This window comes from Oenanthe melanoleuca, chromosome 5 (assembly GCF_029582105.1).
Source record: "Oenanthe melanoleuca isolate GR-GAL-2019-014 chromosome 5, OMel1.0, whole genome shotgun sequence".
Classification (NCBI taxonomy): domain Eukaryota; kingdom Metazoa; phylum Chordata; class Aves; order Passeriformes; family Muscicapidae; genus Oenanthe; species Oenanthe melanoleuca.
The window spans coordinates 37561192-37588744 of NC_079339.1; the positions used below are offsets into that span (position 1 = coordinate 37561192).

A 27553-nucleotide genomic window follows, 5' to 3' on the forward strand; every position below is an offset into this window, starting at 1 on the left:
TCTCTAGACTGGAAAAAATATCAAAGCCCTATTCTCACAGTGCCATTACTGCACCAAGATATACAGTATTTGGCATCAGAACAGGAGCTCTTGGAATATTTATGTTGCTATCAGAGCGTATATTGAGACTAAGAATAATTCTGAATGAAAATACAATAAAAATATTTATCCTTAAATCTTTCTGAACAACAGCTATTCCATGTGTTGGATTTTGTGCCAGTATCTAGTATTAATGTTACCAAAATTTAATGCTTTCTTAAATCAACATCAGCTCAGCAGGATTGAGTCCAGCCCTGTTAGGGGTTTCACACCATTTTTAATGCCTGAAAACTATATTAGTTTTCTGTAGATGCTCTCTGAAAGACCAAGGTAATGATAGGAAATACAGTGTGGAAAAAGAGGAAAGCAGTACTTCTAACGTGGTGGTATATATTACACAGCTTTCAGTCTCTTGGAAACTATGGCAATATACCTACAATGAAGTCCCTGTTTCAGGTTTGTTTTATGAAAATGTTGTGAATATACATTTGTGGTATTTTGGAATTCTTGAATATGGTGTGGAAATATTAATGAACATTATTTGAAGTTTTCTAAATTAACTTGAAAATAATTACTGAATATGCATATGCAATAGATTTAATAGCAAAAGTAAAAACAAATATGCAAGTGGCTGTTAGCTTAGAGTTAATTTGATTTAATATCCATAAAGTAAGAGGAAATAAGTAATCTTGCCAGTAATAAACTTTGGGTGGCAATAACTTTCAGCACAGAAGAAAAGTATTTTCCATTTCTTCAAAGCTCGCTTTAGACTCCCTTTTTAGATGTTATTTTTCTTTCCTGCATGTCATCCATTAAAGATTAGCTGTGGAAGGTTGGAGCATGGAGAGATTATGAATGACAGAACAACTCCTGCAGAATAATAATCAGTTTTTGGTATTTAATGCTGTTTGACTTTTGCAGACACATTTCTTATTAACCTTTGGTACAAACAGAAATCCAGGTTCCTGATATCTCATGGAGAAGATGAATTCAAGATCCTCTTCCAATTAAACTGAAATAAGGCCAATATTGGGCTTTAGCCAAAAGAACTCAGTAGTTCCCAACTCTCATGTTTATAAACCTAAATATGAATGATATTTTAGAGTTTAAGAAGGTAATGAATATACTTCCCTAAACCAGTTTTCTGTGCATAATTTATTTATACATTTAGTCTATATCATTCTTAGTGGGTTTGCCCTATTAAATGCTATTTTATGTGATACTAATTCCTGAATATCTTTTTAAAATATTTCCTGAAATAAATACCCCAATTTTGAAAATAGCTGCAGGATTTGAATCCTCTGTATAGGAACATAAGCAATCCAGCTAAAGAATAGAAAAAACCCCAAGGCAGGGGCATTGTGACTGAGAAATTCTTGGCTTAATTTTTAACAGTTTAATTTGAAACAATGTGATTTTACCTTCTGATTGTCAGAATTGTTGATTGTCAAAAAGTTGCATACAGCTCTTTGAAGTACAATATACGATGAGTTGGCATAGATTAAAATGTCAATTACTAAGCTATTTATCGATGGAGCTTGTATGTAAAAAGCAAGCCAGTTTCTTCTGCATTTTTTATGACTAGTAAGGCCCTTCTTTCTTCCACACAAGTGCTAGATGAGCATAAAGATTTGGGTTTTATTCAGGAATAAAAAGGCCTGCAAGTGCTCTACTTCTTGAGGCATTACAAAACTTTCCTTTAACATGACAAATTATAACTTGCAAACTTCTGTTCAATGTTTATATTTTCCCCCTAAAAGTAAATATTCAGGCATCAGCAATTATTCACTGAAGAAAAAAGTTTAACAGCATTATGGTTTGAATTTTGAAGTCAGCTGTGTTTAGTGTATTAGAGGCAGAGGCTTAAGTATTGTGCAGGGATTGGCTTTCACAAGAACTGCCTTGGGGTCTGTGTATAATACTCTCTCCTATTCTTTTCCACTTTATTTTTTTTTTAATTGAATTGCGATCTGAGTACACAAAGAAAACCCTATGCAGAGCTGCCACTAAGCAACTTCAGCCTTTTATTAAGAATACTCTTTTTATAGCATTGGAAATGTAGGAACAGATGAATGCTATGCACTAAATACATACAACAAACACAGAGTAATAAAGAAGTCAATGTGTTCTATCAGTGTTTGTTCAGATTGCTTTATCTATAAAGTCACATTTAGGTGTAAATTACTTTTAGTCTATAACGCCTGGTACAGACTGATGAAAACTCTTAAGTAGTTTTCCTGTGATCTTCTTATCGCTATTTTACTTTTATTTTTCAGTTATACGTCATAACTGAAAGTAAATGAATGGTAGCTTTCAAAAAAGAGCAAGGAACTTAAGTTGTCTGTTTCATAATAGAACATGTCAGCACTATTTTTAAGTTGACAGTGAGCCCTGGAGCTCCTGATAGTTTGCCATTAACCTGAATAAGAACTCTGTAAGGGCTTTAGAATTTGAACATTTGTAGGGATTATCTGCATTTTGTAACATGTATAAGCAGAGGTCAATTAATGACACATTTTAAAGGCTTTCATGGAAATTCAGGATATTTTTCCTTAATTTTATTTAGGAGTTGTGAGCACAGTCATTAAATTTAGTAGCAGGAAATCTCAGAGGATTTTGATTTCTGATTTGAGTGGATGACAAATACATACATGTTTGTATTTCTGTAAGGAGAACAAGCATATATCCATCCATATGGTTAAATAAAATCTAAAATTTCTGTATAACTGATCTTTATTGAAAACCAGTTACTGTAGTGTTATAGTATTTACTGTATCTTCTGAAATACAGTACCAGTGTGGATAGTGATCTCATATTTTCTTTATAAGACCTGGACTGTATTCTTATTTTACTTTTTTTAATGAGTAATGTGAAGTGATTTCTGCTGCCATAACTGGTTTTAGTCGCAAAATTTTTCCTCTTTTACCTCTCTTACTCAGTTTATTTTATTTACACAGATGACCTCTAGGAAATAAGCAAACAGACTTTTATCCTGGGAGTCGTGCTTTCCTTGCTTTCCCCAAAGTTCCATGTTTGGAAAATCATGAAGCACTGTTTAAACTAGAATGATTTCCAGCACACCTTCTCAGTACTGCTGTTTTAAAGGTGGTTTAAAAAGTATAGGAGACAAGTTTGCCAAAAGAATCAGGTTCAACTAAGAAAATATGTACACTGCTTTGACTCAGTAAACTCATACTTGGTATGGTTCATCTTCTTCATATTTACTTTTGCCCATATTAGAAAACAATTAGCTTACTAAACAAATTTGAGTATTTGGGATAAAAAAATCTACTTTGAGTCTCTCTCATTTGACTAAGAATTACATGATATTTGATAAGCTTGTTTAAAAATGGACATATCCAAATATTATTGTAAACACCCATTGATTTGTTTTACCTGCAATATAAGTATTTTACTTAGTTGGCTTACATAGTAGCTAATAATATTTGTTAATGTAATTTAACTGCTGTGAACCTTTACTGAACAAATATTGAAATTTATACAAGTCAAAGAAAGAGAATCTCTAATGACTTTTGTAAAAGCTTCCATTTAATAGTTAAGGAGAAAAGTTTATATGACATACCAGATGCAATTAACAGTAGATTTTACATTTAATAAAAAGAAAGAAGCATATGTATTTGCTTTATTCATTCCATCATAATTTGCATTAGAGCTGTGGGTGTTTAATGAGCAAATTCCAGCTAAAATGCTATATTGATTTTCTAAGTGAACTTTGTAATAGCTATCTACCTTACAAAAGCTCTCTGTTTACAATTGTTTTCTTTACTAAAAACTAAAAATGTTTTAGAATTGATGAGTTTAGCGTAATGATTCTTTTAAAATAAAGAGCTCTTTTAGAGTATGCAGGGGTTTTAGTTTCAAGAAGAAAGATGTTATTAAATCTTCCAAAACAAGTTTATACAACTAAATAGAAGTGCTGTACTTTTATATACTACAATATTTGCAAGCATGGGAAAATAATCCTTTTTTCCTTAATTCACTTCTCTGGGATTTAAATATTTTAACTCTTGAATGCCATTATACACATATATATGAATTAGTAAATTACACAATTCATTTTAGCTTAATACTAGACTACTCATACTTCATTTCAGTGTGTCATTTTCCTACCTGAAATATGAATTCTGTACAAATTTATGTTTCTTCTTGGTCAGGCATCAAGACAGAAAGGATAGGGGTGGTTGGTATGCTACTAGAAGGTCTCCAAGGAAAACCTTGCAGTGTCAACCAGAGCAGTTGGTAAAGAAGCATCTGGATCTGTTTTTCCTTTGGATCAGGTGCCAAGTCAGTGTGGCAGTATGGAGTTAGTATTGTGCTGGATATGTCATATCTTGGATGGAATATAGAGGCATGACTTGGTGTTGCTCTCAGTCAGTTTTCACCTCACATTTTTAAGAAGCATGGAGATGATAATTGGAAAATTCTTCTTTCTAATATGAAGGAATTCCATGTCACTCTTTCTTTGACTCTAACTGACACCTTATACATCACTTGTTTTCCTAGATATGGTGCAAAATGTTTTGCTTTGCTGCTGCATTGAGACCTAAATGTGTATGCTTTTCATTTATTTGAAGCATGCTGTGGTCCTTATGGTCCTAAACTCCTGCTTGGGACTCATCCATAGCTCAAGGTGAATGGGGCAGGTTCAGACTACCTGCAATCGTGTGACTGTCATAATATTCACTATAGCAAGAAAAAAGGACTTAATAAAATATTAAATAAGAGTAAGAAATGTATAGCCATTGGGGAACAAACATCAAACCTAAATTCAGCTTTGGCTGGTAAAGAAATCAGGTGACTTAGTCTTCTGTAGATCATTAAAATTAGTTAGATGAGGTCTTTGAGTGTTTTTTAAATAAGTAATTTCTTTTGGAAGTGTCAGTATTGCTATGTTGTATTTAAATGCCATGTATCTAAGTATCTTTTTTTTTTTTAACTTAGATTACTATGCAAACATCTTACATGATTTTCTACATTTTCTCTAATTTATTTTAGTATTAAACAATTGACTTGCAATATTACTTTTAAGAAGCAGAACCAAAATCCAGACACTTGTAGTTGATACAGAATGACTATATGTTTTTAATGCAGTTGGTGGATCTGGTCAGTGGGATATTACACCAATGCTTTAATTTAGTGGAAAAATAAGAGAACAAGAGTTGCTCAATTTAAGTCACTTCTCATAGCTGATAGTTAAAATCCTGTTTTGTAAAATAGTGTTTTGTAATAGACTTTTGAGTGGGGGAAGGGTTCACTGTTAGCAAGTAGCAATCTGAGCTGCTGTCAGGAGTGGCAAGATTTCAGATAAGCAAGATGCTTAAATAACCTGAAAAATACCTTTTTCTGAATGTATTATATGTGCATTATTTTGGTTTAATAACAAATAAGTATTAATCTGTTTTTTAAAAGCCTGTATAGTCATTATTACCACTGGCTATATTTACAGAGAGGGACTTACATATGCCAAAAGACAGTCACTCTACGTGCACACATATGTTCAAGATCCATTGCAGGAGTCAACAAATTGTGGGGTTTCATGCTGAGGTGAGGATGTTCTAAGGTCTGCAGAAGGGGTGCACTTGAAGAGGCCAGAAAGAAATTAACTAGACTGGAAAATAATTAACCTCAGAATAGTAGTAAGTGCCAAATCTTCAGTTATTTTGGACAGCTGTCCATTCATTGCAGCAGTTGTTTTCAATGTGAAAATTGCCTGGTGTTTCCACTTGCAGCTTTGTGGAAAGGGCTCTCTGCGAACTGTCTTTGTTATGGTGCTAGATAAATTGACATAATTTACTGGAAAAACTAAAGCTAACAAATATATTAAGGTACTGATAGGTAATAATTATCATACAGAGTCAAACTGCTTGTGTATTCCAGATCCAGTGAGGCCATAGCAGTTGCACTGTAGTTTATCCAGGCAGGGATTGCTCTGGCACTAGTTTCCCTGCCATCACAGATCTCAGCAATCAGAGTGCAAGTCTGGTGAGCTGAAATGCACAGCCTAGGTTACCTCATATGTTTTTTTCTTGTCCTTGCTGAGCCACCTACCTTTGCAGATATCAGGTGCATTCTCTGCAACTGCTGCAAACTTAGATACCAGCCAGTGCAGTGTTATAGCTGCCTTATCCTGTCTTGGTTTTTCCATTCCACATCAAGCAAAGCCTTCTTGTTGCATAGAGGGGAAATAGATCTTCAAGGGGAAAAGACGCTATTCTTCTGTATTAAAGAGAATTTAATCAATTTTTTGTTAATTTTTGCATGCATTTCAAAATCTGTGCTTCCAGTGCTGAATTTCTTTTGGTGGTGTTGTTGGGACATAACTTTTTACAGCTCTGACCTGCTGACTAGGCTTGTAGCTCCTCTGCAGACTTTTTGTGAGGGGAGGGACTGCACTTTCAGAAGTAACATTTAGTCTTTCCCTGTCTGATTTTCTGTAATCTGCTGTTGATCTGCAACCTTTTGCTAGGACTGCAAAAAATGCTTCCTTACTCCTCAGTGACAGTCTTCTCCCCAGGTTAAGGACAAGAAGATTCCTTTTTTCTTGGTACTGTTAAAATGTATTTTTGGCCAGCAATATAGCTGCTACAAAAATGTGTGCTACTGTGTTTCTGCTGTTCCATTCTGTGAAAAACAATATTATGTTTCATTATATATTTCACTAGGAAATTTTTTTGTGCAATAATGTACAGAGGTGAAGTAAGAGTAAAATAATAAATAAAGGTAAAAAAAGGTTAATATCAATTTAGGGTTAGAGTGGAGGGACAAAAGCTCTAGGCTTTTAGTAAAAGGGAGAAGGTAAAGAGAGATGAAGCCTTTCTTTGAGATCTTAATGCCTTAAGCAGTGGTTGAGAGAGGATCAGATAGTTCTAAATGGAGTCAGGAAGCCGAGCAGCAGTGGCTTAATAGAGAAAGTTCTTGAGAAATAAATACCAACATTTGGAAAACACTCTAGTGTGGTGTGATGGCTATACCCTAGTTTGACAGACTAGAAGGGACAAGGAGATGGAGAATTCAAGAACCTACAGATCTCAACTGAGTTTTTTGAGGTTCCAGTGAGAGAGGATATAGTCCTCTGTCTTGGAGTGACAGCAGTCTTACAGCATCCCAAAAGTCCCTAGACATTTTGAATGCATGGTTTTATGATGACTGTGAGGAGAGATTTGCAGTATTGCAGAGGGAAATGATGAAAGTATGAATAAAGATTTTAGTGGAGGCAGGGTCGAGGTAGGGATTCTGGCAGTGTGCCAGAGATGGTGTTAGGCATATTGACAGGGGAGAGGCAGGGAGAAAATGTAAGCTCAGGATGAGGAATGACTTGAAGGTGTTAGTTTGCTCCCAAGGATAGACAGTAAATCTTAGTTTATTGGTACCTAATGCTCCAAGGTCCATGTATGCTGTAACAGATAATATAACAGTATATTACACAATAAAGTAAAGGCTTGGCAGAGAAGGAGAGATGCCAGCTGTGCCACTCGTGTGATACTAGAGACAGACTATAAAAATATTAGAATTTTTAATATCACTATGGCACCCTGACAGGAAGCAGTCTGATGGTAGTAGTTTTAATGTATGCTTACTTTTAACTCTGTCTCCTAGAAGAAACTTGCTAGTGTCTTATATGACTGAGCTTTAAGAATTACTTTTCCATTAAGCAAGTATACAGAATGCCCAGCAAATCACTTTCTTTCTCTGTTAGATTTTATAAGGGTGAATTTAAAAACACATAAATAAAAACATATTTAATACCTTAAAGTATTGACTGTAACAATTAACAGCAATTTAGTGTTTGAAGTAATACAGAATAATCCAGGGTTATTGGAGAAGTGTTGATTTTAGGAGGTGGTGACAAAGGCCAATGTAAGTGCATCTAATAGTGCTTTCCCTGTCAAACTTGTTTGTTGAACACACTTTTGCAGCTCTGGTGGAAGAAGTTTATTCTGCGCAGCGGGAACGTGATGAGGCTGTCATGGCAAGGCTTAGGTTGGCCAATGAAGAGAGAGATGAAGCATTTCTACGAGTCCAGCGTTTAGAAGAGTCTCTCAAAGAGTAAGTGCACATTTCCTGCAGCATGTAAAAAAGGCTGTTGTGTCAGTCTGTGGCAGTCATAAGCTGCTCAACAGTGCTTGTAGGAAAACTTAGCACATTATTATCTGTGCAATAAAACAGACGAGGGCTTGTCTTACTATGTTGTAAAATCGTATTTTTCTCTGGAGATTGAGAGAAGGTGAATAATTTTGATCACAAAAATTAAAAATATAATTAAAAGCTTCAGTATTGATTTACTGAGGGAGAAATAAGATGAATGTGACATTTTATAGGGATTTTTTGACACAGAGTACCAGAATGTCAGTCAAAAGTTGCAACGTATAGGAAATCAATCAAGCCTTTAAGCCCACTAGACATTGCCTTCAGCAAAATTTCTACTAATTATATGGGTGGCACAGTAAAAATATATGGGTTTTTTTCCTATCTTTAGTTTGGGAGCAGTTTGTAAGGTAAGAAGGGTACAATTAATGGTTCATAGGTTTTTAAGTATGCCATTTAGCACAACAGAAATAGGCAATGTTATGTTAAACAGAGCTCAGTCAGGAGAAAATTGTCAAGAGTGCTTTCTTTCTCCATTTGGGACATAGGCAGCTTTGAAGCTAGTTTGCTTCTCCATACAATCCTTATCCATCTGAGTTGTGATGATCTTGGTGATCATCTTTGTTAGTCCCTCAAAGAATAGTCCCACAAAGACTAGAATGGCTGAGAAATTTCTCTTACTTTTCTGCCTGGAGAAGTACAAAGCAAACAAGCTTTTCATGTCAGGAGGCTGAATAGGTGCAATTGTTAGTTAACTAAATGACAGGCAATTATGTTTTAAATAATTGATTCTACTAAGAATGCTCCTTTTTAGGGATGAAACAGTCATCTTCTTTTAGGGCCAGAGAATACTATCTAAATTTCAATAATCTGCACATAGTTTGTCCACCTTTACTCTGTAGAATTTACAAGTTACTAGAGTTTGTTGTAGCCTCAATGTTTGTCACAAGTATGACATAGCAAAATTAGGAGATTGCACACCCACAAGAATTACTGCAAGGTTTGTTAAATATCACTACGGAGCCTGACTTTTCTGCATATACATCTGAAATCTTGCCTTAAACAGCAATCTCTGAGAAAATTATAGATGTGCTTTAAATTCCCATAAGAGGCATCATAACTCTGAGCCTTACTTGACTCTCCAATTTCTTCTGCCCATCCTGTAATCTTGTATGTTCCAAGAGTAAAGAAAGTTTTGTATGGCTCCAAACATCACATGATCCTATGTATAAATAGTTAGCATAAAATCAAGATTTTTGATTTTAAAGCGCTCAATTAATGCAGAAAATTAATTATTCTGGTCAGCAAACCTGGTCAATGACTTCTGGGTTTCTGGCATATTGCTGCTTTTTCTGCAGTGGAATCTGTAGACACATGGGTGGCAGTTCTTGACACAAGTCTCTCAGAACATCTTCACTTCTTTTCCCTTCAACTTTCTCTGTCTGCTTCGCTCATGTTCTTGAAAACTGACTTAGTTCTAAGTGAAAGTACAAGAAAAGAGAAGAAACTCCATTTCTCAGAGACCATGCATAGCACCTTCCTCAAAAGCCTGTCATTGCAGGAGGCACTGGATACACAGGTAATGCCAGAGTAGTACTTGTTCCCAGGAGTCAGTAACTCCCTTGACTGATATTGTGAAACCAAGCTATTACATTTTATTGCTGTCATCTAGAGAGCAGCAATTATACTAGGTGTCATCCACTTGGGTGTTCTTTCTGAAGCTTTATAGAGAGGTCTGATATCCTGATGCCGTTCAGAATCTCTGAACTGGTATAAGAGATTTCCCTGTGGAGAACACCAACTTTCTTTTCTAACTACCACTCTTGATAGTTTCTTCCTTCCTTATGGTGGTTCAAAAGGCCAAGTTCCCTGTCTCAGATGTGGAGCACATAGAGGTTTGGGGTTTTTATAAAGAACATTGGCTACTTGTGCCACACTCATCAAGTTTTAGAGCACAGGTCACTCTTTCCATCTGCTTTGGACTTATTCCAATCAGAGAACTTTACAAGAGTGCAATATTGAACAGACTGCCAACCTTTATCAAATGCTTTAATGCTTTCTTTAAATTAGCAGCTGCAGCAGTTCTATTGTCATTATTTAACTGTAACAACCAAAATTCTTTCAGCCCTGTTGGCCCTGGGGGTTATGTTATCAGAATGTGTTTAGAAATGGGGGAGGAGGAATCATTGGTTACTGCTGTTTAAAATCATGAGGTTTTCATTCATTGTCTATGCACAGCACAGGGAGACTTAGCAGGGCAAATACACAGCTCTGGATACTACTTTTTAAAAAATATTGTCACCTAAGGAGGTGTTTGTATACCTACAGATCCCTTGTGGCAGTTATATGCTGAAGGTATGCTTATGGCAGAAGTTCATGTTCTTTTTCCCACTCCCATTTCTCCCTAAGGTGTCTTGCTTACCCAGCCTGTTGGCTGGCTGGGTGATTTTGTTGACCCACACTTTTAGCAGTGTAGAAGTTCTCTGGAGAAGCTGGGTCAGTCCTGCCAATTTACTTTGACAAATACCGTTCTTTTCATTGTGAATACAAACTAGCTGGAGATCCATTTTTAAGTCTCACATGAAGTAGCATTTAAAACAATGTAAAAACCTAAAGCAGGAACTCTACAAGGATCCAGCTCTGAGAATTTATTATAGTAATATAATAATTATTATGTTTGTTATTTTATTATTTGTGTTACTTTATGAATACAAGTCAAACCCAGCAAAGGTTAGCTTTTACTTTGTTTTGTTTAGTTCTGGTGCTGACTGAATATTTTGGAGTAGTTGCTGCTTATGAATGCCATATAAATATACCAGCTATTATACACTGATAATATATTCTGAAATAATCCTTTTTAATTTAAAAATTTCTATACTGGTTGATTTACTATGCCTTATGTACTGTTATCTCCTAAAACTAATGGAAAATGTGGTAGCATGCTGTCAAGTGTTCTATATGTTTGCTAGCTAAAATCATGGCTTTGGATTAGTGCCTGTCACAGCACTGCTGAAAAAGTGTTGCTGTTTAGAAGATGTTTAGTGGCACTATATCTGTCTTAAAACATCCTAGGCTACTTTTAGTAGAAGTCACCATTAAGTAAGTAGCAGTGGAGTGGTAATGTACCTTTATTATGCTCATTTTTCCAGAAGAGAGATCTCTGTCCATTTAACTAACCTTAGGTGAAATAAAATGTGTACTGTCCCATTTATTAGATTTTTGTGCTTTACTACTTTTACACAGCCAGTGTTCAATGCTGTATGACTAAACTCCTCGTATCATCTTTGTATTTGACAGGTCAATATATATTCTGTTGAAATAGAAAGGGAGGAAGTGCAGGCAGGTTTGTTCCAGAATTAAATAAGGACCTTGCAGAGGATTGGCTTAGTTTCCTGTTTTATGCAAGATATAAAATCAAAATATTTTTAAAGTAATTGCAACGGATTTGGGGTTTTTCCCTCCTTTTGGAAGAAAGAGGTGGAAAAATAATTACTTAAAAGTTAAAAAAAACCTATCAACAAAAGTCATGTTCTGTTTCATTTGGGGTGCAGTAAAAACAAAACAAAAAAAAAAATCATGTAAAAGTTGTAAGCCCAGAAATAAATAAAATAAAAGCATCAGTCATTTCTATCACTGGGGAACTTTTTCATCTAAGCACATATGAACAATTGATCCTTGTAGTCATATATAGCAGTAAACATTAATAACTTAACAGTCTGAAGTCAGTGCTGAAGATATGGAGCATTATTGAAAGATGGAGTCGAGCAGGTGGCACTTTAATATGTTCAGTGTCATGGTTGACTCTAAAGACTAGTAGAATGAAATTACTTGAGGTTCTAAAGATTTAAAAAGCGAACTCATTTTGCTGCACTAAGGAAATGCTACTGATCAGGCTTTCTGTGTCCCTTTTTTCTAGGCTAGAAAATATTAACCCTGAAGAAAATGACATGGTAAGCCATTCTCTGAGGAGATTTCTTGATGTCAGTCTTATATCTTAGAGGCTTAAGTTCAATTGAGTGGGTTTCAAGAACTAAGATGTGGGAAAAAGAAGAATTGACACACTAATAATGTACATCTTTGCTGCAATATGAAAATTCAATAACTTCACTCAGTCAATTTACAATTCACATGTGCCTATTAATTAAAACCCTATATTAAATAAAATATATTAAAACTTCATGTCTGACTAACATATAATGCTGTTGGTAGACATTACAGGAATTACTGAACAGAATAAACAATGCAGACACAGGGATAGATATACTGAAGAATGGAGCTATAATTCTGAACCGAATACACAGGACCAAAGAACGTAAAAAGAAAATAATAGCTGAGGAAATGAATGCAGTAATAGAACAACGGGATGCTGCTTTATCTCAAGTAAGTCTCTGCAAGTATATAATCACTCAGTAGCAAATTTCTTTTTTTCTTCTTATTTTTTTTTTTTTGGAGAGGGGCGGGGGTTGGTTTACTTTTGGGGAAGAAAATTATTTTGTTTACTTCTTTCTCTTGAAAATCTCAAGTGCCCTTTTGGTAAATGTCTGATTACTGATCAACTTTTACTTCATGCCCATTAAAATGGCATCACTGTGTTTCATGTGTTTCATGGAAAAAGTTATGTTTGTATTTTTTGCACTTCATTAATATCTATCTTCTTTCTAAAACAAAATAGTTTTCAGTGAGTTGACCAATCTAAAAAGCTATTAAGGGCTTTGTTTTGCAGTATGCTGTAATGGTGTAATGCTTTGGATGACACATAACTGGGAAGGATTTATAAAGGGTTATAAGTAGCAAAAATATACATTAAAGGAAGATAACAGTACCACATGCAACAATGCAAGCAATTCCTCCCCCTGTTGCTTTAAATTCAGGAGATAAGAATCAGCATGTGGTCCTTGACTCTCAAAGTCTTACCCATCTACTACGTGACTTGAAAGAATCTGGGTTCTTTTTTCTACTCAGATCACTCATTGCCTGCAATTTCCTATTTTAAGAGAACAGTAATTGTCTTCATTCTCTTCACCATAAAGAAAGTCTCCTTGCTTTTCTCATCTCATGGAAGAGTTTTTCTCTCTTGTTTTTTTGGCTTGAGTTTAATTTTTTAACCCACCATTTTTTAAACAGAATTTTAACTCAATAGGAGTAAGTTGTAGGGAGGAACAGTCCAAGTAGGGAATGTATCTCCTGAGAAAAGATACTGGATGGATGAAGCTCCTTATTTATGCCAGGCAAGAAATTTCATCTGACACTTCCAATACTGAAAACTTTGATTTTTTTTTTTAATAAGTAACCAAAGCTGGCCCACATGTAAGTAATTTCTAGTAGATTTAAAGTCAGGTTTGTGATCTTTAGTGATATCAATAATGTTAATTGAATTTTTGTTCTATTGAGAAGTCCTCTGATAAAAGTGCCCCTCTACAAACACTGTAATTTTCACACTTTTTCTCCTACTTTAACCTTGAAATCCCCATCTGCTTGGTGCTTAAAATATTTTGTGTCTATCAAGTATGTATTGCAAAAAAATCTTAATGTATTATTGGTGGTATTTTACTTTCTTCGTCTATTTTTTTCCTTTTATAATAATACTGCTGGGCTGTTTCCCAGCACAGCTACTGGGAAACATCCAACAGCCCTTCCAAAAGTTTATGTTCTTTCTTCTTTGCACAGGGCATTTGAAAAGTGAGCAGCTTGTAACAGGAAAGCTTTCAGCAAAAGAGAAGGATCTCTTGATGGTTTTATTTTCATTTTTTCAGCTTTTGATTCCTTGTTGAAGTGGATTTTCAGGCATACTTGGACCATAAAACTTCTTGAATGTCAGAAGAATATCATTGTTGGGCATTTTAATACACATTTTTTTTTAATTTAATTGATTTTAAGGTGCCTGTGTAAGGAGTAGTATTTTCCAAGTAATCAGATTGAAAATTAGTAAAGATAATTATTTTAGATAGTAATGGCTCAAGTGTCACCACTAGCAAAGCCATCTTTAGGCATATCAGCAAAAAACACAGGTAATGTTAAGTAGATGCTGCAGCTGAAAAAATAAATTAATAGAATAATAAATCCTCCCAAAAGGAAGATGTAAATATTTGGTATTAAGCTTCAGTACTATGACATTGCTAGCCATTTATACTACTACTGTTTTAAATTAATTGTTATTAATAAAACTATTCATCATGGGTTTTCAAATATGTGATGCTTTTGCAGCTGTTACTGTTGAATCTAGAAAATAGGTCCTTGGAATTGAAGCTACATTTCAGCCTGTGTTTCTCACTTGATGATTCCTTGGGAATTCGTACCATACTTGAATTATTAGTAGTCTTTTGTTAACATTGCAATAGCAGTAGTTATTACAGTGCTAACAGCAAGAACAATAGGAGAGGGATTCTACAGTAGACCACAAAGGGACTAGATATAATTCAGGGGATGTATATGCTTAGCATAACAAATGCAAATTATTGGAAGTTATACCTGGGTTTGCCTCAGGCATTCATAACATCTGCAAGTTATTTTTTTTTTCTTTTTGTGGAAATGACATCAAATATGGAGGGGAGAATTGAAAGCAGGTTGAGAAGAAGCAGAAATAGAGTAAACCATTATCCTGCTATGCCTATCCTCTGGAAAATGCATTTGTGAAGTTCAGAAGTCACTGGGCAATGGAGGTTGAATGTTTCATGACACATGGTGTTGCTTTGTTCCTGGTTGCTGTTGTGTGGTGCTGGAGACAGCAATGTCATTTGAGTGACCACCAAATCCACGTGATAGAGAACTGCCTACGTGATAACAAGTGTTTGGGCTGACTGTGTTTAGTGAAGCTGCATCTATTACTTTTTGCTGTGATTTTCTTCACAATAGCCTTGTATTTGGTAATTGAGCATAGCAAACATAAATAGTGTCTAGCTTTTGGGGGTCAACTCACAAGATTTCTGATTTTTCTGAGTAGGGAACAATAATGTGAAAGTCTTCACAGCTCAAATACACATTACTTTGATTTCAAGTGAGGAATAAAGTACATTTCTAAAGAATGGACATTCTCTAAACTGTACCTTTCCTATGACCAGGTAAATGCAGATTAATTCCAACTAGTCTATTAAATTTGGTTTTGTAATACCTTTTCTGGTAGCTGTACTACTGAGCTGCATCTAACTGGACTGCAGTTGCAGCATACTCAGTGATTAGCTAGTTGTGATTCTTCTGTTTGAATTTTACTTGAATAACTTTTTTATTCTTCAAAAAATGAAGAGCACTATTTATATCTTGGAAAGGCCATTAAAATGTTTTTTCTAACTGTAATGTGCAAAAAAACTCTGTGTAGTTTTTGAGATTGCCAGCATGAGCATTGCTTCTTACTAGGAAGCAGATTGAGGCACTTCTATCCCTGTATTGAGCTGTGCAAGTGTATGTAATCTCAGATCTTTCGCTAGATTGCTGAGCAAATATGCAAACTACTTTTTGTATGTGTGAAAACAAATGAAATGGTATAAACTCAAATATTTGATACTACTTTTAGTATGTATTTTCAAGTGAATAATAAACAAACAACTAAAGCATGGCTAAACATTGACATCCATCTTCTCTTGTATCAACCCCCTTAAAAAAACAAACTCAACAGTTTGGCTGTATTTGCTAAGATATGTTTGTTAGTGAACAGATATTGTGTGATACTGAGGATCTTCAGTGTGTTTTATGATTGATCCTCTGAAAGAAATAAAACACCATTTTCTTGTCTGTAATGTTCTGTTTTGTCTTAACCCATTCAAGGAAAAAAGTCATTTGTCCAGTTGATCATAATACAGTTTTACCTTTCTTGAGAAATCTTTCTTGCTTGAGTAATCCAGTTAGTGACAGATATTTAGTAGGCATTTCATATGACTTAGTCACATTGTGTGATCCTCATAAACTACTCTAAAGAAATGGTTTCCAGCAGGAGGCAATACAGTACAATATCTCAGCCACCTATTAGCAACATCACACCTTATGGACAGGAATGTTAATATCACTACAGGGTTGGCAGCTGAAGACTTGAGTAAGTCATTACAATTACTTTTCTTCTGGTTTAGACAAGAAAGGGGACCTTTTAATAGGTACAGCTTGAAGGAAGTGATTTTTTTAAAGCTCATTAAGAGATTAGGAGATTGTGTGCTTGATATGTTTCCAGTCCTAACTAATTCTGTAAATATGGGAGTTTTTAAATTGGTAACAACCGGTTCTATACAGAGTTTTAAATATTAAAGATATATATATAATTTGCTGTTAAGGAATAGCAGTGTTTTCATGGCTGGCAAAGTACCATCTCTAGTACACTGATCTTGAAGCAATAACATAACTGGCAAGCAAACCTGGTTTTACAGCTTTGAATAGTTTGACCACATCCTGCTGTGCAGGAACATGCTTATGACTGTTCATGTAAAAAATTGGCAGGCACCCAGTTGCTCATCTGAGGCAAGTTAAAGGATCCTTCTCCATTTTGAGGCGCTGTTTGGCACTTTATCGTCATTGAAAACAATGACGAGATGCGCTGTGCTCAACTTCCCATCGTCATCGGTTTCGACTAATGACTAATAACTGATAAATGTCTGTGCTTACAGCTAGGCAGATTCTTGCTGGCTTTTTTTGTTTGCTTGTTTTTGTTCTGCTAAAGCAATTTTCCTGCGTTCACACCAAGTAGTGTGTAGAGCTCTGTGTTGCCTGTGATTCACAAGAGCATTAAGGCATTCTCAGCACAGGAGTGAACAGGTCTTACTGAGGTAGTAAACCCAAGAGCTGTATGAAATGTTAAAACAAGAAATGTAGATGAAAAAAATATTTACAGATCTTGGATCCTTAATTGGGGGATACTCAGGTGACAGATTACAATGCCTCATGAGTCTTGGGACAGAGGTGATCCTTTTGCAAGCCAAATCACCGTTTGGGACATTATTTTTTGTACTTTTAATTAGAAGTTTGGTTTTATACCCTGCGTTTTGGTACCCTTTGGCACTTCCTGATTAAGGATGCTGATCCTGGCTGGCAGGAACATATCTGATGGTATCCTCCTACCTGCTCTCTCAAAGTGCTTACCCCACTTTTCCCTTTGCCACTGATGTGTGGGATCAGGAAAAGAAGAGGTAGGATGCTGTATTCACATTTGTTTATGAATCAGACAGCTGCTGTTGGGTACTGATGATTTTGGTCATGAACTTATTTCAGGAGGAAAGTGACAGTAAGAGAAATTTTTATTATACTTTTAGGATCCTTCGAGAGCCATGCTTGTTCACTAATGGCTGGTTTCCTTTGGGAAGGCAACAGCAAGTTGATGTTTTTCTTATTTGCATCCTTTTCTCTGAGAGGTAGCTGATGAATGGGCATGGGGAAATTCCTTGCCAGCATGATGGTTAAACAGAGAGAGGACACATGTCTGCAAGATACCCCTTTTTGCACTGTGAATTTTGTTCAAGTCCTGAGAGAAAGCAATAGGGATATAGAGTAAGATATAGAGTAGATTTAAAAAGAAAAATAATTTGAGATTTAATGTTAACAATTGCGCAGTGACTGGGAGGAGTAAAGAAGAGAGGTTGATGAAGTAGTTGTCAGTTTTATTGGGATTCACATTGGTGACCTCAGGTAAAGCTCACAGATGTCTCTTCTTTGGAGGTAATGCTGAGTAAAAGGGATCCTGAAGGAAGATCACAAAAAGCCAAGTTACATGAGTAGTGATTGTGATTAGCAATATTAGTTTTAGTCTGTTTAATTGCATTGCACTGCAACACTGCTTTAAAATGTCACATTTCATTTCCTCTGTCCCCAAGTAAAGATAATCCTTTGAAAGTTTGACTAAGTTCATGTTTTGGGAAGTCCATGTTATACTGAACATCTTTGTTCATCTATGTTTTCTTTGCTCCTTCTCAGAATAAATCAAGTGAATCTCACCAAGCACGAAATTAAGCCAGTGATTGCTGTATTTGGGACATGTGGCATGAAACTATTGTGAATGATGCTAAAGAGCATCAGGAATCTTTTGCTTCTCAGGAAAGGGCAGGTTCTTCACTACTTGGCTATTTATTTTTTCTGAAAACAAACCCAGTTTGAAAATATATAATAATTCTTTACTTCCCACATTGATTAGGTGTGCTCTGACTCTCTACCTTGAGTATATTTGTGCTGGCCTTAGCATGAATATTTTCCAGGAGAAAATTCCATTAAATATTTGGCTACGTTTAGGAGATCATGAAATGTTTTTTGCCTCTGAAATAGGAACTTTAGTCCACTGGAGACTTAACTAGAGAGAAAATTGGCCAAACTTGGTTTCTTACATGGTTTTCTGATTTGTGTAGAATATCCCCCCAAAAGATAACGCCAGTTTAATCTTTTGCCATAGTGCCCTGTTTAATTTAATCAGGGTTTGTAATTCACAGTTTTCAAAGCATTAAGAGATCTTAGGAGTGGTGAGATGTTCAAACAGGATAGTAGGAGAAGGTTTCAGAACACTACAAATCCGTGTTTGTAGTGTCAGTTTGTCTCTCATACTGATGTAGCAGAGGTTGTGATTTCTTTGCAGGCAGGTATCTGTTAATAGAGCATGAAACTCTGGTTTCACTGGAGTTGGAACTTCATTAATGAAAGTATTTTGCAATTTATTCCTTAGTTTAGACTTCAATGAGGCTTTGGTTGCATGAGGTCTTGCATTTTTTGAGTTAATACTCTTTGCAGCTTGAAGTGCAGGTCAGATGGTAGGTCATCAGTGGAGGGAGAGGAGAATCCTAAGGAAATTACCCTGAGGAGCTGTTGTGCTGAACTTTTGTATTTAGTCCATGAATGCTAAGTGTGAGTAAATATGTAAATGTTAATGAAGTGTTTCCTTGAAGAGAGGGATTACGAGTTTTCTTTTTGAGCTTTAGAAGCAAAATTTTAATTGATACTGCATTTCTTCTTTTTGCTGCCGTAAGGTTTTGACTGAATGATGCCTGGAGACACATCATTGTTTGCATTGTTAAATCACCTGTTGTTCCTCTGCAAACAGTGTGTTGTGCAGAATTCAGAAAATACATGTCTGCATAATATTTGAGGGCATGATCAAGCTTGATATCTTTAATTGTAAACTTTAATGAATTTCCAGTTGAACATTCACCCTCTCTTCTGTACCTAGAAACTCCTCACCCCTTTGAAAATGACAGTAGATTTGCATGCAAGCTTGTTCCATTAATTGCTATTTGACTCATCTATCATGGGCTAAGCTTTATATTCACACAGCTTAGACTTTCAAGCCAATTTCTGGAATTAATTTAAATATTTAATGTCAAAACTCTAGGACGAAAGAGAGGAAAAATATTTTGTATGCTTACCGATCACCTGTTTCAGTAGCAGCAACAGGAGAGGACACTTCCAATGTGATAAAAGCAGAATTCAAACAGTATTCCCTCTGAAGAGTATCACTGTGCATGCAATAAGGTTTATAGGTACCAAAACTCTGCATGCAATGAGATCTGTAGGTATTGAAACTCTTGTAGAGATACCTTAAGTAAGTTTTCCATGATACTTAAGACTTCACAGTTTCAGTTTAGGTACTGAGTGTTGAATCAGATTTCACTTTGGTTACTTCTTGGATAAAATGTTGGATTTTCATAAAAATTGGAGGTGGGGGGAGGAACCAACAAACCTTTGTGGTTTGTATGAAAAGCTGGTTTCCTTAGTCAACTTTCTAAGAAAACTTCATGCAAAATTACTGTGTTATTTTGGATATGCAGGTGAGTTTGCATAAGGATTCTTTTGATAATCAACAAAGAAGAGTTTTGTGTTTCATTTTTATCATTAATCTGGAATCTAAAAAGGCTAATATGCCTGGCCTGTGCGTTCACTTGCTTCTCCTGCCTTGACCCTTTGTCAGGCTCATGTGTTTCCATTTTATTATTTATTATGCCTGTGTTAGCAAGTGAAGTGAACAAATAGTGGTGGATCTGGAGTATGAAATAATTCTCAGCATCTGATATCCACATTAACCCTTTTCCAAAATGGAGAGGAGGTGGTTTGGTTTGGTTTGGTTTGGTTTGGTTTGGTTTGGTTTGGTTTGGTTTGGTTTGGTTTGGTTTGGGGTGTTTTCTTTGTCTGGGTTTTTTTTTGGTCATTAGCTGTAGTCAGGTCCTATAGACTGAATACCATTTGTGTCTGAATGTACTAGGTGAATTCCTGGAGTGCATCTTTGAGTTTGTTTAAATAAAAAAGGAATCCAGTTTGTTTTCTTAGATAGCACACCACGGTGCAGAGCAAAGCTTAATAAGTAGAGAAAGTGCTAAGTAGCATGCAAATTGTGTATTACATGAAATTAAGGATAAAAATGAGATTATTTTAAGAAAGAGAATGAGATTTATTAAAATAAATAGGGTAGTAAAAGTTTTCAATGTTCTTGGAGAAAGTATGCTAGTATGTTTGTATTCAGACCTTCGCCTTTGAAAATTATTAGATGACTTTATATGCAGACCTTTCTTGTGCTGATTTTTGTCTGTCAAGCTGTAAATGAACTTGGTTCCTTCAAGGAGAAATAGGTTTCAAACTAGTAGCATAAAATGCAAATATAATGACACACAAAATGGAAAGTTTGGATTTAATTGTGTAATGGAGATATCTTCCGAGAATAGCAGACAAACTATATTGCTGATCGTGCCACTTCTACAACATCAGTAATTAAGAGTGTTGTGGGACGTGGAGCTAAGAAGAATGAATAGAGCTACTTTTTGTTGACTTAATTTATTTTTATTTCCAGAGTCCCTGAGGTGAAATATTGACCTCTTCCAGCATTGCAATACCCTCCACAGTCATCCTTATGATTCAGCATGTGTGCTAAGCTGTGAAGAGAGGAGATGAGTAAGGCAGCTAAGGTCTAGCAGTGACAGAGGATGTAAAGAAAAATTACTGTGATGTTGATAAGCTGATTATTCATTTTCAATGAATTGTAGATTATTGTGACTGAAATTTGATACTTAGCATGTTTTTGTTAGTTCCATTTCTTTCTAAATTTTTAACTGGTTTTAAGTGATCAAGTAACAATTGCCAAAATGGCAGTTTTCTCTCTTGGTTGGTCTGACTATTATGACTTTTTTTTTTTTTTTTTTGGTTGTGAAGCTGTTAATCAATTTTTCCAAGTCCTTAGGCTTGATGAAATTACTTTACATATTCTGGTTTAAAGTGTGTTGTGCCCCTACCAAAAAAAAAAAAAAAGGAACAAGAAAGTCTATCAATATTCTCTTTATGAAGGAGAGATTTCACAGTAGCATTAACTTATCTTTGTCTGGTTCACCAAGTATGCCTACATTTGTTTGTTGTATGGCTTTACTGTTTCGTGCTTCAGATTGTGAGTATCTAGGATTTAGCCTCTTTTCCATGTTCTGTTTATTCACTGTTAATTATTTTTCAAGCTGAGTTGCTTGAGAACAAGAAAAATTTAGCTTCCATTACCCTCTATTGCAAATGAAGGACAGGCTTTCCAATTGCATGTTGTCTGCATGTGGTTGTAAGATGCTCTTGAAAGGGAACTTTTTGATGCTTTCTGATGTTAATGCTTTGTTGTCATTCTTTTCAGTAATATTTTTGATTTATTGTAGAATATGAAGCACAAAATATCATTTTCGTTTATAGTTTACTTTTCTATTGAAAATTGTTCTTTAAATACACAATTCAAATACATAGAAATACTTAAGGGCCCTTAGGAAGCTATGACTGTAAAAAGTATACTTACAGCTATATGAAAAGAAAAATTATTGCAAATGAACAACAGTATTAAATCACAAAAGTATGTCAACTTTTTGCAGTTCTGAAGTTGTGATCAGAAATACAGAATACAAGTGGCTAACTACACAGTATTTAATTGGTGTAAAATACTGATGCAGTAATGCTTATGAATGTACAAGTTATATTGTTAATAACATAGAATTGATAACTATGTTTTGAGACAGGAATTTTAACATTACCTATTATTTAGTAATTACTAGCTATAAATATGTAAATCTAAGTATATATATATATATATATATAAAACCAAAGTTGTGTGACAGTTACTGGTCATCTTTCAGTTATGCTGGTACTTATTTCTTAATTAGCTGCATCATCTTTCTCTGCTATCTGCAGAAGTATTACCAAACATTAGAGAATCCCTAAAAAACAGAGTAAAGCTCTCTATTGAAAGAATAGCTATTTACACTTTGCTTCTAGTTGTCTCTTGAGATGACTTTTCACCAATAGGTAAGATTTCTTTCAAGTCTTGTAATCATGATGAGACATTTCTTGTTTCAGAGATGGTATTACAGATCCCAGCAACATTAGGAAACAATAGTTTTCACTATTTTTTTCCTGAAAGTGCTGTGCTGTCTTGTATTCAGTATGGGATTGAACACTAGGCCTCTCTGTGAGTTTAATTCCTTCATCTTTAGGACAAAGTTTTTCTTTCTTGGTCTACAAGCATTTTTTCAGCCTCATTGCCTGGGGTCCTGTTTGCAATCAAAATGTTAGGACTTCAACTGAATCTTAGTCTGGAAAACAAGTCTTGAAAGACTCACTGTGAAAAGGAGAGCATCCAGTGCCAGCCTTCAAGAAGAATCAGCAAAATTATTAATACCTTATGTTAGTTTGTTCCATCAGCTGGCCTTCTGTAGCCAGCAGCTGTGTCCGTCCTTACATGTTCTCCTCGTGTCATGTACAGTGTCTTCTCTGGTATCTAGACTCTTCTCAGCAGTAGTCTTGCATTTTACCAGTTTTGTTTGCTTTGGCAGGCAGGCCTATCATTTTGCTTTCAGATGTTCTCATGAAATTCTTCTATCTTTGTGTTTTTCTTAGTTTATATCCCCTTAGGGTGTCCTAGGCTCTATACATGAAGAATGGAATTGCTGGGATGAGATCAGTGTTGGTAACTGCACAGGTCAAAGGCAGCTGATTTTAGGTTTGAGCATTTCTGCTTTTCAGTAAGGTATCTGAAAGCTTTTAGGAGACACTTATTCAAAGCTGTATGATCAGCCCACCTGAGAAGGTGCATCTATTTGGCTATCTAGTTACATTGATCTCTGTAAATTACCTCAATGAAGCTAAAGCTAAATTTTGTTACAGATATAGAATCGTCAGATTTAATTGCTATTTAATATTTGCAAAGTCTTATTCATGTACCAAAATCATACAGGCATTTCTGTGTGTTACCAAAGCTGAGCAATACATAATTCATAAATGTGTGGTTTAGTTTTAGTTTTTGCAGAGCTTTGCTTTACTTTCTTGAATCTTTCTTTGTGGGATGCCTTTGTATTCTATGCATAATTTATTTACAGTTTATGCAAAGCTGATTAATTTCTTGATTTTTAAAAATTATTTTCATTCCACTTTTCAGTGCATATAAACTAACTGTGAAAGCTATCTGGAAGACAATTTATGTATTTTCTTTACTTAACTGTATTTACTGTTACTTTCTCTGTATTGGTGAGACAGAAACTGTTTTCAAAATAACATTTGAAGATTTGTAATTAGTTCCTTCATTTTCACACTTGTACTTAGCTAAAACACTGCCATTAATATTACTTTCACTGTTATGTCCTTCAGTATTGAAATTTCCTAAAACTCTGTGGGAAAAGAGCAAATCCTATAGATTGGGATAATTTATTCAAAAAGTGTCCCTTGTCCCTGACTTACCTGCAGAGGTTTGTGTTTTCACCTACCTAGTTGGTGTTTTAGTTTGTAATAATTTCTAGTTTAAAGTAGCTTTTATTGCATGTTAAACAAGTTTTGTGTGGACATATTATACACCAGAAAATATTCAAGAACTACTGCTTAAGCAACTGATGACTCAATTGAGAGTACCAAATTTATCAGGACAGACAGACAAGATGTACTACAAGATACACCTGAATTACCATGATTACAATATCAGAATAAAAATATTTTTAAACTCTGCCATCTATACAGTGATCCATGATACTGTTTTCTTGAAAAATCTGATGATATTTAAAGATAGACCAGAAGTATTCCTGTCCTTTTGTGCAGTAAATGCCAACTTAATGTTTCAGCAATAGCCTTGTTTGCATATGGATTTTACAAAAATCCATTGAAGATTATTTGAAAATCAGCTCATTAGAATGACAGATTGCTTACCAAATTTTGTTTTCTTGTCAACTAATATTGGTTACATTCAATTAAACAAGGTTGTACTTTCTAAAAACATAATCTCAGTCTGCAGCTGAGTGTCTTGCTTATATTTGCGAATCAGATTCATAATTTCTAGATCTAGTTGGAAGATGAGGCTGTGAATGTTTCTAAAATTTCTCCTTTTCATACAACTTTTCTACTATATATATATACATATATATACATATATATATATACACTATATATATATATATATATATATATATATATATATACACAACTATATATAGTTCAACTACCAACACTGCAGATTATTAAGTGGGGGTGAGGGAAAGGCTTTAAACAAATGCAATTGTCAGCTTTCTGTCATGGTGTGTTGTCAGATATTTGACAAGCTGTCTCCTGGCCACAGGCCATCTGGTTGTAATGGGGCTGACTGCTCTTCTGAGGAGCCAGCAAAACATGTGGCCACACTCAGCAATAGCTCCATGTCATTTGGTCATGTCTATAAAGCAAAGGTTTGGGGTGTAGTAATCCCAGTTCTGGCATGATCCTGTTGGTTGATTAAGGTTCTTAAACTTTCTGTGCTAATCTGTCATCCCACAAAACAAGAAACTGGTATTTACTAACTTGATTTGAGTGTTGGAAAAAATGATTAAGTATTTATGAAAAGTTACAACATAATTATTTATGAGTAGAATTAAAGAAGAATCATGTCTTAAAGAGAATATGTATGGTAAATAGGAAAAAAAAAAAAAGAAGTGGTATAGTGGAGTGAACGTTATTTAGGCCAAGACAAGAACTGAGAATTAGAGTGAACATTATATGTACATTCTGACATGCAGAAGTGAAAAAAGATGCTGCATTTGAAGGAGGAAGAAATTAAAGAACTTGGTGAGGGAAGACTTATGTTTCCTCCCTGCAGCAATGAAGGAGGAGAAGTAATTTCTTTTTTAAAGTTATTTTAAAATCTAGTTTATGGCTTTCTGAAATTTCTGTTCTGTCCATTAGTAACACATAATCTTTCACCAAAGCTGCTTTGCAAATGAGTATGTGGGAGTTGCATTGATTTAGAAAATGCATGCTAAGACCATAAATAAAATAAGATGAGAATAATATTTTCATATTCAGATGCTTTGACTTGCTTCTTGGGACCTTTCTTGCAGTACTACTTAGTACTTAACTGTGGTAGAAATTATTTCAGGTAGTTCAGCAGGGTATTTGGGTCCTGGTTTTTGTGTAAGTATATATTAATGCATGTTCTGCTTTAATGGCAAATTTATTCCAAAACCTCTTGGATGTTGTGTAATTTTATTCTTTAAATGTTTCTAAAGATGTTGAGGTTAGTAACTCTGAATTATTTTCTATGTAGAAGTTTCTGCTCTGAAATCTTCTCTTATATTTGTATGCTGGACTTCACGTCCATTGAAAGAAAATTGATCCAAGTCTTGCTATTATTGTACTTGCTGACCTTTATTCAGTTATTTAGAATTTATCTAATCAACACTTACTTTTGTATTTTTTGTCATTACTTTTAAAAGAGAATCTTGGCTCTTGAGTGCTCTTTTGCCCTTATGATAAAATTTTAATTAGTGTTTTTCATTTGCTGGATTATTTGGGACTATTGGTAGTTTCCTTTGCTTTTAAATATAACACTGACATATGAATTATAATGTCATTTTACTATGACAGTCCCTAGTTTTTCTAAAACTCTGCAGTGGGGCATGAGCAGGCGTACTACTCATGTACTACTCATCTGCTTACATGCTTAGTTTATTCATTATTTATTAAACTTATAGGCATGAAATTTAAAAATTGAATTAATAATATGACTTTGATGTAAAGCAGAAGTTGCTTATTTATATATGACAGGCAATTAGGAAAAAAACACTCTTAGTTTAGTTGAATGCATTTTTGCTTGCTTTCAGACCCAGTACAGCCTCATGAATAAATGTTTGACTCCAGGTTACTAGGTTTGTGTTTTGATTAGAAACAACCCAGAGGTGATGTAAGTTTGTTAACTTATATGCAGTGGACACAGGAAAATGTGAAGGTGACCCAGTTAGGAGGCTTCAGCAGCTCGTGCTGTTGTTTCCTCCTGCAGATCAGGAGTCTGTCAGCAGCCCCTGTTAGCACAGGCGTGGTCACCCAGTGCACAGCCAGCACAGGAACCCTGCTTGAATGGCCTGTGAGTCACACACAGCCCAAGAACGTCACCTTTTCCTTTTTCTATTCCTTGCACATTTTTATAATGAGCTTCATTGATTAGGAAAGTCTACGTGTGCTGAACTCATTGTCAAGTAGATCAGGGTTGTTTTCATCTTTGAGATGTCATGGTTGCAAGGAAGTAAGAATATGCAGAGAATGCAGTTGGGTGGGTGTCAGTGCTACTCAGTGCTGTGGAATCACAGGATGGTTAACATGAAGGGTGTAAACAGTCAAAATTTATGCTCTAAATTTTCTGAATATCTTACTGTGCACTTACAGTTCCTTTAACCATTAAAATGAAAATACATGAAAACTTGTTTTGCTGCATTTGGAGCGTTCAGAAATGGACAGGGAATGGTAGGAGGAAGCCTAGTCATGCATACAGCATATTATCTGCTGCAGTGCTACAGGTTGCAACTGGCTCATAGCGACAGAGAAAACAAAAACGTTTTATTTGTATTTTCATGCATTTCTTTTTGTAGCTTTTTGAAGCAAGACACTATTGCACTGCTCCAAAAAAAAGGAAGCTTTTACATCTAAGCATTTCTCTTCCTAATAGAATATAAATTTTTAAAGATACATATGTGTCTGAGGCCTAAACCCTATTAAAGCATTTTTCTTTCTTGAAATTCCAGTACTTCTAAGCTGCTGGGCATTGTATAAATAATCATTCAAACACATTTGTTGATGGTTTGCCAAAACTTTGAAGTGAAGTAATTTTTAAGGTTAGAAAACCTTAATTCAAAACTATAATTTAATGGAAGATTTTTCTAGTGATTATTATGTAGAAGCTCATTTATTTCTTTATTTCTTTTAAAATTATTACTTTAGAAGTAAAAGGATAGATCCTATTTATATAAGTGCTTCCAAACATCTGCAGTTCAAAGTACATAATTCACAGTGACACCAAAGGTTGGTTTGTGTTTTGACTGGATGACTTTGGTATTATTTTTGTCTGCAAAGGAAAGAGTGTATAGCATCCAAGTGGTGCAAGATGTTTGCCTCTCCAGAAATTTTGATGAATTTGGGACAAGGGGCAGACTGTTATAAAAAAAAAAAATATTGAGGGGAGGGGGAAGAAGGGCAGTCAGAGTGAGAACACTTGTGTTCC

General features: G+C 35.0%; 1 protein-coding gene across 1 annotated transcript in view; it reads left to right on the forward strand.

Annotated features, from left to right (window-relative positions):
* Positions 1-27553, forward strand: part of MIPOL1 (mirror-image polydactyly 1) — a 178138-nt gene that overhangs the window by 54008 nt on the left and 96577 nt on the right. Inside the window, exons 7-9 of the mRNA XM_056492662.1 lie at positions 7977-8106; positions 12062-12095; positions 12355-12525. Coding sequence (XP_056348637.1) covers positions 7977-8106; positions 12062-12095; positions 12355-12525 — 335 coding nt within the window. The remainder of the gene's footprint in view (positions 1-7976; positions 8107-12061; positions 12096-12354; positions 12526-27553) is intronic.